This window comes from Mustelus asterias, unplaced genomic scaffold (assembly GCF_964213995.1).
Source record: "Mustelus asterias unplaced genomic scaffold, sMusAst1.hap1.1 HAP1_SCAFFOLD_134, whole genome shotgun sequence".
Lineage (NCBI taxonomy): Eukaryota > Metazoa > Chordata > Chondrichthyes > Carcharhiniformes > Triakidae > Mustelus > Mustelus asterias.
Genome location: NW_027590165.1, coordinates 33,707 through 53,554, shown reverse-complemented (window position 1 = coordinate 53,554; position 19,848 = coordinate 33,707). Strand labels below are relative to the sequence as shown.

Here is a 19,848-nt window from a genome sequence, read left to right as displayed (position 1 = left end):
GGAGGAGGCTCGACGTAAAGGTACCTCTGCAGGGTCTGGAGGCGGAAGGTCGCTACCTGTGTGCGAAGGCACACCAGACCCTGACCGCCCTCCGCAAGCGGGAGATGCAGAACCTCGGCAGGGACCCAGTGCAGTCGGTTGTCCCAGAAGAACCGCAGGAGGGTTCTCTGGATGTTTGTGACAAAGCCAGGGGGAGGGGTCAAAGGGACCAGCTGGTATCACAACATGGAGGCGACCAGCTGGTTTATGATGCGAACTCGCGCCCTGTAGGACAGCACTCGGAGCAGTCCTGTCCAGTGACTCAGGCGAGCGGAGACTTTGGCCTCCAGCTCCTGCCAGTTCACCGGCCAGGACTCTGTTTCAGTCAGGGATTCCTTTTGTTTATTACAAATACGTTATTACAAAACAATTACAAATATTCAAAGAATAAATATGAAAGATGCATCACCAATGGCTAACACCATCCATTTATCAATAACCTACAATTACTACCTTCTATTTAGGAAAGGTTCATTGTTGGTTCTAGTTTTCCAGGGCATTGTCCTTGGTTTCAATCAGGGACTTCATACGCAAGCAGGCCAACCTCAATTGCCTGATTAAAGGCATCACAATACCCTTCCATCTACAATGCTTCGATGGCTGTATGGTGTTTAAGATGTTGTGTTTCTGTTCCCTGTGAAACTATTTAGAACATAGAACATAGAAAAGCTGCAGCACAAACAGGCCCTTCGGCCCACAAATTGCGCCGAACAATTTCCTTACCTTCTAGGCTCATCTATAACCCTCTATCTTACTAACCTTCATGAATCTATCCAAAAGTCTCTTAAAAGACTCAATCGAATCCGCTTCCACCACCACTACCGGCAGCCGATTCCACGCACCCACCACCCTCTGAGTGAAAAACTTACCCCTAACATCTCCTCTGTACCTACTCCCCAGCACGCTAAACCTGTGGCCTCTCGTGACAACCATTTCAGCCCTGGGTAAAAGCCTCTGAGAATCCACTCTATCAATACCCCTCAATATCTTACACACTGGATGAGCACCCTCTCTTGCAGTGGGTCCTGACTTTCAGAAATGTCATTAAATGTTTCAGGTGAACTAATTAATTCCAATGTTAATTCAACTTTTTCTTTCAGGCCAAAGTTCTCTGCCGCTACTTTGAACAGGAACAGATGGATTTTACTGGGAAGAAGGTGATTGAATTGGGGGCAGGAACTGGGCTGGTGGGGATTCTTGCCATCCTGCTGGGTAAGTGAAGAAAACGTCAAGAGACAACACTCTGTAGGTGTGAGGAGAGTAAAATGTGGTACGGTCACTATGCACAATGACAAGACCTTGGGCTGAGTATTTCTGAAATTAAAAAGAGACAAGTTGTCGAAGCTTTTCATCTTGCACTCATCACGGCAAAAGTGCAAGGGTAGGAGAACAACAATTAATACTGCATGTGAAGAGAGAGCTGATTGGTTGGGACACTCCCCTCATGAAGTATAAATTGTTGTTCCCTTTCCAATTGGTATTCTTGTAAATCTGAACATCAATACATTAAAGAAAAACATCTTTGCCTTTTGAGCCAAGAATTAATTCTGGCACATTCAGTGTAATATTTTAAAAAGAGCTTGAATCTTTTGAATCTAATCAATAACACAAGCAAATGGATTAAAAACAGGAGTTGGCCATTTGGCCCCTCAATCATGCATTTTTAGCAAAATACCCACACTCTTAAATTCCAGTCACCTTGCAATAAACATCAAGAGAAGTGGGAAAAATATAAATATCCAGGGAATGTACAAGATCATAAGAAATAGAGTGATTCAGCTTCTTGACTCTGCTCAGCCATTTACCAAGATCATGTCTGACCAAGTGAGGCCACTTTCTTGTCTTTCTCCCATGTCCTCTTAAACCCTCCTCTGTCGAACAAAAATCTGTCTGACTCAGCCTTGAATATATTCAATGATCCAGCCCCACTGCTCTCTGGGCGAGAAAATTCCTAAGATCGATAACCCTGTAAGAGAAAGAGATTAGACCTTACATCTGTCTTAAATGGGAGGTTTTAAATTCACCCAAGAGGGGAAACATCCTCAGACAAGCTCACTTGGAATCATATGTTTTAATAAGTTCATTCCTCTTTCTTCAAAATTCCAATGGGTGCAGACCCAACCTGCTCAACCTTTCCTCAAAGGACAACCCCTTCATCCCAGAAAAAGCCTAGTGAATCTTTGCTGTAAATATATCCCTCTGTGAGGAGACCAGCATTGTACACAGAACTCTAGGGATGGTCCCACCAATGTCTTGTACATTTAGAGCAACACACCCATTCTGTTATGCTCTTTTCCCTTGCAATGGACATTCCATTTGCCTTCCTAATAACTTGCTGTACCTGCATGCTAACTTTCTTGTGATTCATGTGCAAGGACACCCAGATCCTTCTGTACTACAGAATTCTGCAGCCTCTCTCCATTTAAATAACATTCTTCACTTGCATTCTTCCCACCAAAGAGGACAACCTCAAATTTTCCCACATTATATGTTAGGAATGGGTTAACAGACTTTCCTGTTAAGTCCTAATTTGATGTCAATTATCCAGTGATATATAAAGGGGCTTCAGGCGGCACTTGGGGTCGATGGAGAATTGGATGTGGAGTTGGATCAAAGAAATAAAGGTAGTTTATGAAGAAGCAGAACTTGCGTCTCCTTTACTAAACTGCAACCTTAGAGGCTCAAACAGTGGTAGCAGAGGATGGTTGTTGGTTCCAAGGGCTGCAAGTTACGACTCTTTCAAAGAAAAAAAAGGGAGAAGAATTCTAATCCACTGCGGAGTGAGTAGATGACAACAAAATGGCTGAACCCAGAGTGAAAGTGTCAGGATATGACTATCCACCATTATTTTCAGAAACTGAACCTTATGACCAATGGAGAAGCAAAGTCTTCATGTGGACGACGGTCACCGCTTTGAGTAAAAGAAAGCAAGGAACGGCCTTGGCTCTTTCTTTACCACAAAGAAGTAAAGTTAGTCAAAGTATTTTCTGAATGGGAGTCGGAACATTTGGACTCGGAGGAAGCTCTGGATAATTTATGGATAAGATTTCTCAGGATGACTGATTAACTGCGTGTGAAGCCTGGTCAGATTTTGATACTTTTCGGAAATCGGAGGATATTTCTATTGAAGAATATGTGATGGAATCTAACAGACTATATATAAGGCTACAAAAACACTGGCTGGAAATTCCACAGTCCCTGTTGGCATTTAAGTTACTGGACTGTGCTAAAGTGACCAATCTGGATAGGCTCCTGGTTTTAACAGGAGTTAAATTTGCAGACAAAGATACCTTTATATGATCAAAAGTTAGAGGCCTTAAAAAATTCTTGGGGAAACATTCTATACCCACAGCTTTTATGCCACAAATAGGTCAATCAGTGATAAAACAGACGATAGCACAGACACTGTCCACAGGATGGAGAGATCGTACAGGCACAAGCCGGCTACAGGAATATGGCAGACGATGAGGAGGAGGGATATGGAGAGGGGTAGCAGAAAAGTGAACACCAGAAAAATCCAGGGCATGAATAATCGGTGTTTTCGGTGAGAAAAGGTTTTAGATCGACACAGCCAGCTTAAAGCAGATGCTTTAGCAAAATACCATAAGCTTTCGGAGCACTGCTCCTTCGTCAGATGGAGTGGATATCTGCTCTCAAACAGGACACAGACACAGAAATCAAGTTACAGAATACGAATCTCTACAGCCAGCCAGGTCTTAAAGGTACAGACAATGTGGGTGGAGGGAGCATTCAACCCAGGTTAAAGAGATCATAGAAAGATCATAGAAACCCTACAGTGCAGAAGGAGGCCATTCGGCCCATCGAGTCTGCACTGACCACAATCCCACCCAGGCCCTACCCCCACATATTTACCCGCTAATCCCTCTAACCTACGCATCTCGGGACTCTAAGGGGCAATTTTTAAACTGGCCAATCAACCTAACCCACACATCTTTGGACTGTGGGAGGAAACCGGAGCACCCAGAGGAAACCCACGCAGACACGAGGAGAATGTGCAAACTCCACACAGACAGTGACCCAAGCCGGGAATCGAACCCGGGACCCTGGAGCTGTGAAGCTGTGAAGATGTGTATTGTCTCCAGACAGAACAGCCAGTGAGATTCTACAAGCCCAGGAGGCAAGCTGTGGGGGTTACAGATAATGTGACATAAATCCAACATCCCGGTTTAGGCCGTCCTCAGTTTCTGCTCAGCGACTCTGCGCTGTCGTGTGTCGTGAAGGCCGCCTTGGAGAACGCTTACCTGAAGATCCAAGGCTGAATGCCCATGACTGCTGAAGTGCTCCCCCACAGGAAGAGAACAGTCTTGCCTGGTGATTGTCGAGCGGTGTCGAACCTTCAACATGTCATTGATGAAGATGAACATCTCGCTTAGGCCATCCCCACACCCCCACTTCTTGCCTTCAAACAACCGCACAACCTCAAACAGACCATTGTCCGCAGCAAACTACCCAGCCTTCAGGAGAACAGTGACCACGACACCACACAACCTTGCCACAGCAACCTCTGCAAGGTGTGCCGGATCATCGACACGGAAACCATCATCTCACATGAGAACACCATCTACCAGGTACACGGCACCTACTCTTCAACTTGGCCAACGTTGTCTAACTGATATGCTGCAGGGAAGGATGTCCCGAGGCATGGTACATTGGGGAAACCATGCAGACGCTACGACAACGGATGAATGAACACCGCTCGACAATCACCAGGCAAGACTGTTCTCTTCCTGTGGGGGAGCACTTCAGCGGTCACGGGCACTCAGCCTTGGATCTTCAGGTAAGCGTTCTCCAAGGCGGCCTTCACGACACACGACAGCGCAGAGTCGCTGAGCAGAAACTGATAGCCAAGTTCCGCACACATGAGGACGGTCTAAACCGGGATGTTGGATTTATGTCACATTATCAGTAACCCCCATAGCTTGCCTCCTGGGCTTGTAGAATCTCACTAGCTGTTCTGTCTGGAGACAATACACATCTCTTTAACCTGTGTTGAATGCTCCCTCCACCCACATTGTCTGTACCTTTAAGACCTGGCTGGCTTTAGAGATTTGCATTCTAATTAGTATTCTGTAACTTGATTTCTGTGTCTGTGCACTGTTTGAGAGCAGATATCCACTCCATCTAACGAAGGAGCAGTGCTCCGAAAGCTTATGGTATTTGCTACCAAATAAACCTATTGGACTTTAACCTGGTGTTGTGAGACTTCTTACTTCGATCAGATAGCCAGTTACCTATCCAATCGGCCAACTTTTCCTCTATCCCACACCTCCTTACTTTCATCATAAGCCAACCATGGGGGACCTTATCAAACGCCTTACTAAAATCCATGTATGTGACATCAACTGCCCCACCTTCATCAACACACTTAGTTACCTCCTCAAAAAATTCTATCAAATTTGTGAGGCACGACTTGCCCTTCACGAATCCGTGCTGACTATCCCGGATTAATCCGCATCTTTCTAAATGGTCGTAAATCCCATCCCTAAGGACCTTTTCCATCAATTTACCAACCACCAAAGTAAGACTAACCGGTCTATAATTACCAGGGTCATTTCTATTCCCTTTCTTAAACAGAGGAACAACATTCGCCACTCTCCAGTCCTCTGGCACCATCCCCGTGGACAGTGAGGACCCAAAGATCAAAGCCAAAGGCTCTGCAATCTCATCCCTTGACGCCCAAAGAATCCTAGGATATATTTCATCAGGCCCAGGGGACTTATCGACCTTCAGTTTTTTCAAAACTGCCTCCCTCCGAACATCTATTTCCTCCAGCCTATTAGCCTGTAACACCTTCTCTTCCTCAAAAACATGGCCCCTCTCCTTGGTGAACACTGAAGAAAAGTATTCATTCATCACCTCGCCTATCTCTACTGACTCCATACACAAGTTCCCACTACTGTCCTTGACTGGCCCTAACCTCACCCTGGTCATTCTTTTATTCCTCACATAAGAGTAAAAAGCCTTGGGGTTTTCCTTGATCCGACTCGCCAAGGACTTCTCATGTCCCCTCCTAGCTCTCCTGAGCCCCTTTTTCAGCTCATTCCTTGCTAACTTGTAACCCTCAATCGAGCCATCTGAACCTTGTTTCCTCATCCCTACATAAGCTTCCCTCTTCCTTTTCACAAGACATTCCACCTCTTTCGTGAACCATGGTTCCCTCACTCGGCCATTTCCTCCCTGCCTGACAGGGACATACCTATCAAGGACACCCAGTATGTACCAGAAAATCCAGCCACAGAACCTTGTAGCCATCCCTGCCAATCAACTTTGACATTAGTTCTAGTCATTAACTATTCTGTACCAGCACCAATCTGTCAAGAGCCAATGGCAGTTATAGCTGAAATTGTAGTTGTTTAATTAATCCAAGTGCGGGTGCACTGAGTACCTTCCTAATCTTATATTTCCTTATAGCAGGAAGGAGGACATGGAAGTAGCAAGTGATGTAAGGAGAATGGGAATGTAGGAAGGAGGGGCTTATATAGGAGTATATGTTTTGAAACGAAATCACGCAGGACGTTGAATTCAGCAAGATCCAACCATGGATAGAAGCATCGAGTGGCATCGTATCAGTCCAATGAAATCAAGTCAGGTTGGAATGGAAAGAGAAAGATTTCAGTTTAGTGATAAAATGAAGATTGCCAATCAGGTGACAGGCTTTTTAAAGAAGCCAGTCCAACTCACGGCATGCTGGCACGGTGACACAGTGGTTAGCACCGCTGCCTCACAGCGCCAGGGACCCGGGTTCAATTCCCGGCTTGGGTCACTGTCTGTGTGGAATCTGCACATTCTCCCCGTGTCTGCGTGGGTTTCCTCCGGGTGCTCCGGTTCCCTCCCACTGTCTGAAAGCTGTGTGGGTTAGGTGGATTGGCCGTGCTAAATTGCCCCTTGGTGTCAGTGGGACTAGCTCGGGTGAATACACTCGTGACTCACCTGAGGAAGGAGCAGCGCTCTGAAAACTCGTGATTCCAAATAAACCAGTTGGACTTTAACCTGGCGTGTCAGGCTTCTTACGATGTGATCACCTTTTCTTTCTTCCAAAACATTCCATCAAGAGTTATTGAAAACAGGTCAATAAATGTCGCCCAATGAATAAGGCGATCGATTGCTCTGCCCAGTACTCAGTGCCAAATCACTGCAAAAGTGCATCATTCGCTGTGTTCATCTGCCTTGTCCAGGATTTCTCTGTCCACATTTACCATTTACAGGACTGTCACAGAAAAGCAATAAATGGAAATAAGTTGTTCCTCTCTAACATTCCTCCGGCAGGTGGTGATGTAACTTTGACTGACCAACCGAATGTTGTGATTCAATTACAGTACAACGTCAGCAAAAACATCCCCGAGGTCGGCATCAAGCGTGCAAAAGTGTCTGCTTTACTGTGGGGCAAAGACCACAAACAGTTCCCCACAGACTATGACTTCATCTTTGGTTCAGATATCATCTACAGGCCATCAGAATTCCACTCGCTGATAACGACCCTGCTCTACCTGAGCAAACAAAGTACCACCATTTACTTCTGCTCGAAGATGCGCAAACACATGGGAGTCATCGATTTCTACGAGAAGGTTCTTCCAACTCATTTTGATTCCACAATTGTTCACAGTGTCCCAGAACAAGAAATCAATTTGTACAAAATTACCAGGAAAGAGCCTGTCACATAACGGGTTAATGCTGCAGAGAATGTCAGAGGTTACATCAATGAAATATACAAGATCCAGATGGGCTTCACATCCCAGAGTTGGATAGTTGAATGGTGCACAGAGTGAGATTTTTTTATTTCGCCCTATTCCTGGATCTCACTTTAACCCCGACACTGATGCACTGTCCCCGTCTTTATTGGTATCATTGTATTCTGAAAAGACTAACTGGATGATGAGGCAACCTGACAGCCATCTTAATTCACCTTACACCGAGCTCAATTCGAACCATGCAGAGCGCAACTCAGAAATGATGGATTTACCCTGTCCGATCATTCCTCTCCTATTGCGTTCTCCTGTGTGATGATTACAGAAACAGAGGGCAGAATGGTGCGGCCTTGTCGCGGTGGAGGGCGGGCCTGGAAAATATGGTGAGCTGTTCAATATTCCATTGTCTGCAGCGGGACCGGAAAATCCCAGCAGTGGGAGGAGTTGTAAAACTCTGCCCACAATCTTGTTTGAATTAAGCGGGATGCGGCAGTGTTGACCAGACGTGAATGAATTAGCTCTTCAATACTGAGGGGGAGGGGTGGGGAAGTGGGGGGTGGGGAGGGGGGGGGAAGTGGGGGGGGGAGGGGGGGGGGAGGGGGGTGGGGAAGTGGGGGGGGGAGGGGGGGGGAGGGGGGGGAGGGGGGGGGAGGGGGGGGAGGGGTGGGGAAGTGGGGGGGGAGGGGTGGGGAAGTGGGGGGGGGAGGGGTGGGGAAGTGGGGGGGGGAGGGGTGGGGAAGTGGGGGGGGAGGGGTGGGGGGGGAGGGGTGGGGAAGTGGGGGGGGGGGAGGGGTGGGGAGGGGTGGGGAAGTGGGGGGGGGGAGGGGTGGGGAGGGGTGGGGAAGTGGGGGGGGAGGGGGGGGGGAGGGGGGGGAAGTGGGGGGGGGGAGGGGGGGGAAGTGGGGGGGGGAGGGGGGGGGAGGGGTGGGGAAGTGGGGGGGGAGGGGTGGGGAAGTGGGGGGGGAGGGGTGGGGAAGTGGGGGGGGGAGGGGTGGGGGGTGGTGGGGGGGGAGGGGTGGGGAAGTGGGGGGGTGGGGGGGGTGGTGGGGGAGGGCGGGGGGGGCGGGGGTGGGGGTGACCCTATCTCAAAGCATTGTGGGACTGCAGTAGTTCAAATAACAAACTGATCAACAGCTTCTCAAGAACAATGAGGGATGGACAATGAATTCTGGACTTACCAACGACCCTCACATCTCAAGAACGAATTAAAATACGATGAGATATAAACCGGTGACTGTCTTGGTTTTGATTCATTATCTTTGCTACATTTTGAGGTGATTTTCAACATTTAAGAGAACAAATACTTTTGCTGGAAGCGTCAGTCAGAACTCCGCGCCAGAAATTCAGTATTTTAACTGTGAGAGAAGGTTGGATAGGTGCACAATGTGATTCATTCGAACAGAGGAGGCCCATGAGAGATTTAACTGAGGTGTAAAGATTTGCGAGGGGCATGGATAGAGCAGGAAGGTAATTAGTGCTCTTTGCAGACAGAATAATCAGGCAGCAGTGATTTAAGATAATTGGGCTAGAAGGTTTTTAGAAGTGCTTTCACCCCGAGAATGGTGGGGAGGAGGGTGTTAGGGAGGAGGGTGTTAGGGAGGAGGGGTTAGGGAGGAGGGGTTAGGGAGGAGGGTGTTAGGGAGGAGGGGTTAGGGAGGAGGGTGTTAGGGAGGAGGGGTTAGGGAGGAGGTTGTTAGGGAGGAGGGTGTTAGGGAGGAGGGTGTTAGGGAGGAGGGTGTTAGGGAGGAGGGTGTTAGGGAGGAGGGGTTAGGGAGGAGGGGTTAGGGAGGAGGGGTTAGGGAGGAGGGTGTTAGAGTGGGGTGTGCAGGAATTCACTGCCCGAATAGGTGATAGAGGCAGAAACTCTCACTGCATTGAAAATAAAAATCATAGAATCTACAGTGCAGAAGGAGGCCATTTGGCCCATCAAGTCTGCACAGATTCTCTAATCGTACCGAGGCTCTTCCCTCCGCCCGATCCACAGAACCCCACATATTTAGCATGGCCAATCCACATAACCTGTGTAGCTTTGGACACTAAAGGGTAATTTAGCATAGCCTATCCACCTAACCTGCACACCTTTGGACACTAAGGGTCAATTTAGCATGGCCAATCGAAAAAAGAACATAAAAACAAACGAACGAGGAGCAAGAGTAGGCCATCTGTCCCCTCGAGCCTGCTCTGCCATTTAATATGATTATGGCTGATCTTTTGATAAATACATGAATAGGATGGGAATAGAGGGATATGGTCCCTGGAAGGGTAGGGGGTTTTAGTTCAGTCGGGCAGCATGGTCGGTGCAGGCTTGGAGGGCCAAAGGGCCTGTTCCTGTGCTGTAATTTTCTTTGTTCTTGTTCTTTGTTCTTTTCATGGACTCAGCTCCACTTACTCACCCTATCACCACAACCCTTAATTCCTTTACTGATACAAAGAACAAAGAACAAAGAGAATTACAGCACAGGAACAGGCCCTTCGGCCCTCCAAGCCTGCACCGACCGTGCTGCCCGACTGAACTAAAGCCTGGTACTGGCTAATGAGCCTGGACAGGTGTCGGATCTCTCAGTGGGGGAGCATCTTGGGGATAGTGATCATAACTCTATCTCCTTTACGCTAGCATTGGAAAGAGATGGGATCAGGCAAGCTAGGAAAGTTTTTGTCTGGAGTAAGGGGAAATATGAAGCCATCAGGCAGGAGATCAGAGGCGTAAATTGGAAGGAGGCATTCTCGAGGAAAAGTATTGAAGTAAGGTGGCAGATTTTCAAGGAATGCTTGTCTGCAGTTCTGCATGACAACGTTCCGATGAGGCAGGGAGGTGTTGGTAGGTTATGGGAACCGTGGTGCACGAAAGCTGCGCAGAACCTAGTGAGAAAGAAAAGGAAAGCGTACAAAAGGTTCAGAGAGCAAGGCGATGATAGGGATCGAGATGAGTATACGGCTTGTAGGAAGGGACTAAAGAAAGAAATTAGGAGAGCCAGAAGGGGTCACGAGAAGGCCTTGGCAGGAAAGATTAAGGAGAACCCTAAGGCGTTCTATAAATATGTGAAGAGTAAAAGGATGAGATGTGACGGACGAGGACATATAAAAGGTGAAGGTGAGAAAGTCTGTACCGGAAGAAATAGCAGAGGTGCTTAATGAATATTTTACCTCGGTATTCACTGTGGAAAAAGACCTGGATTGAGGCGGACTGAAAAGATTGAGTATGTGGACATTAAGAAAGAGGATGTGTTGGAAACTTTGAATAGTATCAAGATAGATAAGTTGCCGGGTCCGGATGGGAAGTACCCCAGGTTACTGTGAGAGGCGAGGGAAGAGATTGCAGAGCCTCTGGCGATGATCTTTGCGTCGTCGATGGACCTGGGCCTGGGCCGCTCCCTGAAGGACACAGGGCCACCATTGTGCTTTTTGCTGACAAACAGAAAGCTTTCACCCCTCTCTCTCTCTCTCTCGTGTCTCATCTCACTCACATTCTGCCCCTTCCATTCACTCTGTGCTGCTTTCTGGAGGAAGCTGCCAGCTTTATCCGCCACAGAGCATCTGCCAAAAAGAACATCAGATGAAACTTTCCATTCCCCAGGTCCCTCTTTCCTCTCTGCTCCTCGCTGTCTGTCCAGAGGAAATGGGATGGGAAGCTGATGGGAAAAGATTTGCAGGGCTCCAGGGACATGGTGGAGCAGTGGGACTGGCTCGATTGCTCTAGCAGAGAGTCGACACCAGCTGAATGGGCTGAATGGCCTCCTTCATTCTGTGGCTATTCTTTGGTTGACACACAATAGATAGTCAATATCTTTTCCCAAAGGGGAGTCTAAAACTAGAGGGCATGGGTTTAAGGTGAGAGGGGAGAGATACAAAAGTGTCCAGAGGGGCAATCTTTTCACACAGAGAGTGATGAGTGTCTGGAACAAGCTGCCAGAGGTAGTAGTAGAGAGGGGCACAATTTTATCTTTTAAAAAACATTTAGACAGTTACATGGGTAAGATAGATGTAGAGGGATATGGGCCAAATGTGGGGAATTGGGACTAGCTTAGGGGTTAAAAGAAAAAGGGCAGCATGACAAGTTGGGCCAAAGGGCCTGTTTCCATGCTGTAAACATCTATGACACTATGACAACTTGTCATTTGGGTCTCAACTTCAAGTTTCTAGGTGTCCAGATCACCAACAACCTGTCCTGGTCCCCCCATGCCGACACTATAATTGAGAAAGCCCACCAACACGTCTACTTTCTCAGGAGGCTGAGGAAATTTGACATGTCAGCTACGACTCTCACCAACTTCTACAGATGCACCATAGAAAGCATCCTTACTGTGTCACGGCTTGGTCTGGTTTCTGCTCTGTCCAAGACTGCAAGAAATTACAAAAGGTCGTGAATGTAGCCCCGTCCATCACGCAGACGAGCCTCCCATTCATTGACTCTGTCTACACTTCCCGCGGCCTTAGAAAAGCAGCCAGCATAATTAAGGACCTCATGCACACATTCTCTCTTCCACCTTCTTGCGTCAGGAAAAAGATACAAAGTCTGAAATCACGTACCAACCGACTCAAGAACTTCCCTGCTGCCCTCAGACTTTTGAATGGACCTGCTACATATTAGATTTATCTTTCTCTACACCCTACCTATGATTGCAACACTACATTCTGCACCCTCTCTTTTACTTCTCCCCGATGTACTCTATGAACGGTATGTTTTGTCTGTACAGCATACAAGAAACAATACTTTTCACTGTATCCCAATACACGCGACAATAATAAATCAAATCAAATCAAAATCCTCCCAACTCTTTCCTCCATGATAGGTCGTAGCATTTAAAGAACACGCCCAGGGCCCAGTGCTGAGTCTGAGGGTATCTGACTACAGTAAGGTGAGTGATACAGGAGGGTCTCACTGTCTGAGGGAGGTGAGTCTTAGCCGGGGGTGCGTGAGTGACCCAGGTTAATCTGACACTCCAGGGACAGTTGGAATGGAGCTTTCCCCCGGGCTGTCCCCTCCCCATGTCTGCGTGGGTTTCCTCCGGGTGCTCCGGTTTCCTCCCACAGTCTGAAAGATGTGCTGGTTAGGGTGCATTGGCCGTGCTAAATTCTCCCTCAGTGTAACCCGAACAGGCGCCGGAGTGTGGGCGACGAGGGGATTCTCACGGTAACTTCATTGCAGTGTTAATGTAAGCCTACTTCTGACACTAATAAATAAGCTGAAACTGAAGGTCAAGGTGCTGCTGTGACAATGCACTCTTGTTTAAACACTCTGCAATGCTGAGACTGGGAGAAGTGACCAACAGGGGGCAGCATTGCAGCTTCTGTCCCCCTATTGAAACTGGGATTGTTGCTCCATCTGCTGCACAATCCCAACCCCATCCACTGGGGGCAACCTGGACAATGGCTGCAGACAGACCCCACTGCGCACGCGCCGCAATGACACCCCCACCGCCGGCGGCCATTTTGCGTTGCCAAGGGAGACGGCCAGCGGCCATATTCCCTTGCCAAGGGAGACGGCGGCGACCATCTTGCGGTTGCCAGGGGAGACGGCATCGATGCGGCGGCGTCCCGCGCGCTGACCTCTGGGAGCATTCCCGTCCCGCACATGCGCACAGGCAGCCCCCGGGAGCGTTACAGCGACGCCTGGTGGCCGGGAAGGGCAATAGCAGCAGCACAGTCTCTGCCCAAAGGCTTCCCCAGTTCAGCTGCTCAGAGACACTGGGAATGTCTTCAAGTGGAAACTTCAGCTTCTCACATTCACCCCCTGTGTTCAGTCATTGTTTCCTAGGCAACCTCTGTAGTCACATCACAAACAACTTGTTCACATTGAAGGCCATGGCAATCTGGACCATTCGGCTTCAAAGACATTGAGCTTTGAAATTTCAATTGAAATGTTGGAGATGAGAGTTTATCGATGCAAGTCATGTTGCATGTGGAACGCTCATGATGCCACAATTAGAGCGGTGCAGACATCTCACAGGGTTGTGTGACTGGAGGAGATGTCAGAGACGGGCTGGTTAAATATAGAGGGACACGGTCTGAAGCTAAGTTTTGGGTAAAAGATGGCAGTAATGTTGTGACATTAATTTAGCTTCAGGTAGTTGCTGGGGAGGGGGATAGAGAGGTTGGGGAGTGAGGTTTGTATTGGACCAAATAGTTTGCTTTTATCACGAGACGGCGATTTCATGGTCATTATTCCGGAACCTACGTTGTGTAAGGTGACCATGAAATTGTCATCTGGTGTCATGAACCTCGGCTAACACTCGACAAAATACAGACTATTCCGCATTCCCCACCATATCGATGAACATGTCTGTCAAGCTGCAGCGGGAGGGAGTGAACTCCCAGGCGGAGTTGCATGTCTCACATCACAGGTTGAGTGAATCTAACAACTCAAATGAAAGGGATTGAATTGTGAAATTCCATTGAGAATTTAGGTCGGCAATTGTTGAAATATAGACTGATTTGATAAAACTTCACGAGAAAACACACATGAATCCGATTATTAACTGGCTTTAACAGCACTTAATTGTGAATAAATACAGTTCTACAGGTTGTAAAATGAGGAATATTCTCACCAATTACTGAGCAGCAGGATTAACCTTTTATTTACAAGACTCAATCGCATATAAAACACGTCACATGTGGAACAGATTTAACTTAAAACTAGCGCAGACCAGACAACAGAATCAAGCTAATTGTAAATGAAAATCACAGATAATACGAATGTAACTCCCCTCCCTCCTGTATTTTGTAGTTTGTGTCCAGCTCCTCTCCCCTCCACCCCCTCCACCACCCCCCGGGGGTCACTGTCCCCCGAGTCTTCAATCTCCAACAGTGCTCTTGCTCTCTTGCCGCCAGTTGTGGACATTTGCCTTCACTTGTCCTTTTCCTGGGGCACAAACACCTTGGTGGAGCGGGACAGCAGCTTCTGGCCACTGCTGCCATCTGGCCGCTGATCTTTCCCATGACTCCTTCAGCAATTGGAGCAAACTCCTCAAGACCAGAGAGATTGCGTCTGCGTTGAGAGTGGAGACAAAGAACCAGGAGCTCCTCTTCCAGCGGATCACTTGTTTCTGCAACAACTTCCTTCTCATAAACTCTGTCAGCAAAGAGCCAGCCAAGATCTAGAAGCTCCTCTGGTGGATGGTCAGCGTATGTTTCTGTGTCTTCATTATCTCTGTTCCAGCCCGTCTGAGAAAGGAAGGTGAGAGACCTGCAATCTCCTCCTCTGGTCCAGTGGTTACCGGCTGCTCCAACCTTCTTGTGTAGAGCCAGGTTCAGTTATTTTCTCACTCAATGGGCCGATGAACAGATATTGGAAAGAAAAAGATTGGCACAACATTAAACATGTGTTCCAAAATAAAGCTCAGATATAAAAAGAAACATCTTGCTGAGCAATGAACACAATTTTGAAGCAATAAATTGATAATGTTAAAACATGAGTAATAAATAATGATGACCATTCGGGGGAGAGTGTGTGTCTGTCCGTCTCACTCCCAATATCAGCGGGTGTGAGTGTGTGTTGGTGTGTGGCAATGAGGGTGGATGTGAACCCTCAGAGTGAGAGTTATCCAAAACATTATCACTCACTCACAAACACTTCCAACTTCCTCACATGTAAACACACACAAACACACTCTTACATTGCACATACAAAGAGATACACACGCAAACATACTTCTCTCTCTTACACACACACTCCTATTTCTTGCACACACACGGTCTCCCTCACACACTCTCTCACACACACACACACACAGACACACACACTCTTTCACACACATTCTCTCTGACACTCTCTCACACTCTCTCTCTCACGCACACATCTCTCCTATACTCACACTCTCTCTCTCACACTCTCTCTCACGCACACATCTCTCCTACACACACTCTCTCGCACACACGCTCTCTCGCACACACGCTCTCTCGCACACACACACACGCTCTCTTGCACACACACACACTCTCTCGCACACACACACACTCACACTCACATACTCTCACACTCACACACACTCTCTCACACACACGATCTCTGGCACACACTCTCTCTCGCATAGTCTTGCACACACCCTCTGTCGCACACACTCTCTCTCACACACTCTCACACACACTCTCACTCACACACTCTCGCACACACTCTCTCACACAGTCTTGCACACACCCTCTGTCGCACACACTCTCTCTCTCTCACACTCTCACACACACTCTCTCACACACACTCTCACTCACACACTCTCTCACACACACCCTCTGTCGCACACACTCACTCTCTCACACTCTCACACACACTCTCACTCACACACTCTCGCACACACTCTCTCTCGCACACACTCTCTCTCGCACACACACTCACTCTCTCTCGCACACACACTCACTCTCTCTCGCACACACACTCACTCTCTCTCACACACACTCTCACACACACTCTCTCTCGCACACACTCTCTCTCGCACACACACTCACTCTCTCTCACACACACTCTCTCACACACACTCTCTCTCGCACACTCTCTCTCTCGCACACACTCTCGCACACACAGACACACTGTCAGACATGCACACACTCTGTCACATGCACACACATCACTTTCACACACACATGCTCACCCTCACATACGCTCATCGTCACACACGCTCGCCCTCACACACGCTCTCCCTCACACACGCACTCCCTCTCACACGCACTCCCTCTCACACGCACTCCCTCTCACACGCACTCCCTCTCACACGCACTCCCTCTCACACGCACGCCCTCTCACACGCACGCCCTCTCACACGCACGCCCTCTCACACGCACGCCCTCTCACACGCACGCCCTCTCACACGCACTCCCTCTCACACGCACTCCCTCTCACACGCACGCCCTCTCACACGCACGCCCTCTCACACGCACTCCCTCTCACACTCACACATGCACACTCACACGCACTCCCTCTCACACGCACTCCCTCTCACACGCACTCCCTCTCACACATGCACACTCACACACACACAATCAAGCACACTCTCAGGCACACACTCTCTTACGCCCACACTGTCACACACACACTCTCTCCCACACACTCTTTCAGACAATCTCACACTCACTCTCACACGCACACACACTCTCTCACACGCACACACAATCTCTCAGACACACTCTCGCACACTCTCTCGCGCACACACTCTCTCGCGCACACACTCTCTCGCGCACACACTCTCTGGCGCACACGCACACACTCTCTGTCATACGCACACACACTCTCTCACACACACATACACTCTCTCACACGCTCTACCTCACACACACACTCTTTCTCAGACACACTCTCTCTCACACACACACTCTCTCTCACACTGACTCCAGTCCCTCAACTCTCTCTCTCCCAGACGCAAACATACCAGCTCTCTCTCACACACACACCCTCCTCTTTCTCTCTCACACAAATATGCACGCATGCGCAGACACAGACACACACACTTCCCTCCCTATCTTACATTTACACACACATGCCAAAAATTGACACAGTACTCTCTCTCACATACATACATACACTCCACACTATCTCTCTCTCTCTCACACACACACACTCCTCTTTCATTCTCTCACACACACAGACACATCTTGTTTCGCTCACACATACAGGCTCACACACAGACTCCTCTCTCACACACACAAACACACCGCTCCATACTGTCTCTCACACACCACTCTCCTCTTACACACACACACAAACTGTGAATGTGTGTGTGAGAGAGACAAGAGTTGCAATGTGTGTGAGCGAGAGTGCGAAAGGAGAGTGTGTGTGTGAGAGACAGAGTAGAGCTGATATCTCTGTGTGTGAGAGAGGAGAGAGAGATTGGAATCAGTGTGTGAGCGTACATGTGTGAGAGAAACACTGTGTGTGTGTGTGATAGAGAGTTGAGTGCTTCCATGTGTGAGTCAGAATGATGGGTGTGAGTGAGAGAGGGGGAGAGATTCTGTGTATAGGGGTGTGTGTGTGATATAAAGAAAGACTCTCCTCCTTGCTCACACACAAACAGACACACACTAACAAGCTGATCCCCAGTGTCCCTACCCAACCCGGCGCGCAGCACGGACTGGCCCCCCCACACTCACTCTGTCATCTCTCTCTCACACAGACACACCTCTTTCTTTATTCCACACACACACACACAGCCATACACACTGAATCCCTCTCACTCACATCCCTCATTCTGACACATACATGCACTCACCTCTCTATCACACACACACACAGTGTTTCTCTCACACATGTCTGCTCACAAACTGATCCCAATCTCACTCCTCTCTCACACACACACACACACATAAAGATACCAGCTCTCCTCTATCTCACACACATTCACACTCTCACTCACACACACATTACAACTCTTGTCTCTCTCACACACAGACATTCACACTGACTCCACTCTATCTCACAGACACACACACACTCTGACAATTTCTCTATTTCACACACACTGACTCCAGTCCCTCACCTCTCTCTCTCACACACAAACATACCAGCTCTCTCACACACACACACACAGCCTCCTCTTTCTCTCTCACACACACACAGCCTCCTCTTTCTCTCTCACACACACACACACACAGCCTCCTCTTTCTCTCTCACACACACACAGCCTCCTCTTTCTCTCACACACACACACACACAGCCTCCTCTTTCTCTCTCTCTCTCACATACACAGCCTCCTCTTTCTCTCTCTCTCACACACACACAGCCTCCTCTTTCTCTCTCTCACACACACACAGCCTCCTGTTTCTCTCTCTCACACACACACAGCCTCCTCTTTCTCTCTCTCACACACATACACAGATTGAGCTGGCCGATCGCTAAAGGACACAGAGTGTCTGTGGCAAGTGAAGGAAACAACAAGAGTGAAAACATACAAGACCCCTTCCTCACCAACCTGCCTGCCACAAATACATCTCTCCATGACAGCAGTGGTCGGAGTGACCATTGCACACTCCTTGTGTAGATAAAGTCCCACCTTCACAGTGAGTGCTGTGTGGCACTATCACCGTGCTGTATTGGATAGATTTGGGGTTTAGGATTGAAGTAAAAGTTCAGAATCTTGTTGTAAACTAATTTGTGATGAGAGTTACAGAATGATGGGGAAAGATCACAGACAGTGCTTCTTAAAGGGACTCTGTACTAGTTGGAGTCATACCTGACACATGGGAAGATGGTTGTGGTTATGGGGCTCAGTCATCTCAGCTCCAAGACATCACTGCAGGAGTTCCTCAGGGTAGTGTCCCAGGCCCAACTATTATGTTTCCATCTAATTATAAACAATAAAAAGACAACCATTTAGGTCAGTATAATTAAAACAAGGAACAGTTTACTTAACGTCTTAATAGTTGCATAGTCATTCTAATACTGCTTCCCCAGCTTGTTCCCTGGGTCACCTATCCCGGTCTCTTAAAGGGGCATAACACCCCAAACTACATGTATAACACTCCTCCCCTTTAATTTCAAAAACTCTCAGTAACAACATATGTACACAATTTTAAACATTATGCAGGCATTGGAGTGAACATATAAAGATGGTAAGAACTGCTTACAGGAAAACACGGTAACACATTGAAAACAACCACCCTCCACCTTAAGCGTCATATCCAATCATTGGAGGACTTTGACATCACTAAAACAAGGTCTCTCAGCATCATAGGGCAGGGTGGGTGTTACTTGTTTCTTCGATTGTAAAGACCAATTCAAAGTATCTGTTCAATTCGCATGTTATATCCTTATTTTCCATTATTAATTCTACAGGCTCACTTTCTGTGGACAAACACTCACTTTAAGTCATTTCTGTTTAAAAATATCTGTGGAAACTCTCAACATCTGTCTTCAGATTTGTGACGAGCTTTCTACTGAACTCTAAACTTCCCCTCCTTGTTCATCTTTCAGTCATTCTTTACTATTTTTGATAATCTGCAAAATCTTCTGATCTGTCACTCAAATATGTTTTATCTTTAACTTTGATACTGTCTTTATCTGTTCTAACTAACCACAGAGGGTTAGTTCCCCCTCCCTGGGAATTTATCATTCTTGTTGAATATATCTAGTCTGTGGATTGTGAAATATTAAACGTATTTCAGTTGAGAATATTAGACTCAGATC

The 19,848-nt window shown here is 47.8% G+C and overlaps 2 protein-coding genes across 2 annotated transcripts in view; one reads left to right on the top strand and one right to left on the bottom strand.

Annotated features, from left to right (window-relative positions):
• LOC144484918 (EEF1A lysine methyltransferase 3-like) overlaps positions 1–7,721 on the top strand; it is a 31,790-nt gene extending 24,069 nt beyond the window's left edge. The window contains exons 4-5 of the mRNA XM_078203278.1: positions 1,140–1,251; positions 7,327–7,721. Of these exons, the coding sequence (XP_078059404.1) occupies positions 1,140–1,251; positions 7,327–7,721 (507 nt within the window). The remainder of the gene's footprint in view (positions 1–1,139; positions 1,252–7,326) is intronic.
• A 6,580-nt stretch (positions 7,722–14,301) lies between these two features.
• LOC144484915 (NACHT, LRR and PYD domains-containing protein 3-like) overlaps positions 14,302–19,848 on the bottom strand; it is a 36,941-nt gene continuing 31,394 nt past the window's right edge. Inside the window, exon 6 of the transcript XR_013496125.1 lies at positions 14,302–19,006. The gene's annotated coding sequence lies outside the window, so the exon portion shown is untranslated. The remainder of the gene's footprint in view (positions 19,007–19,848) is intronic.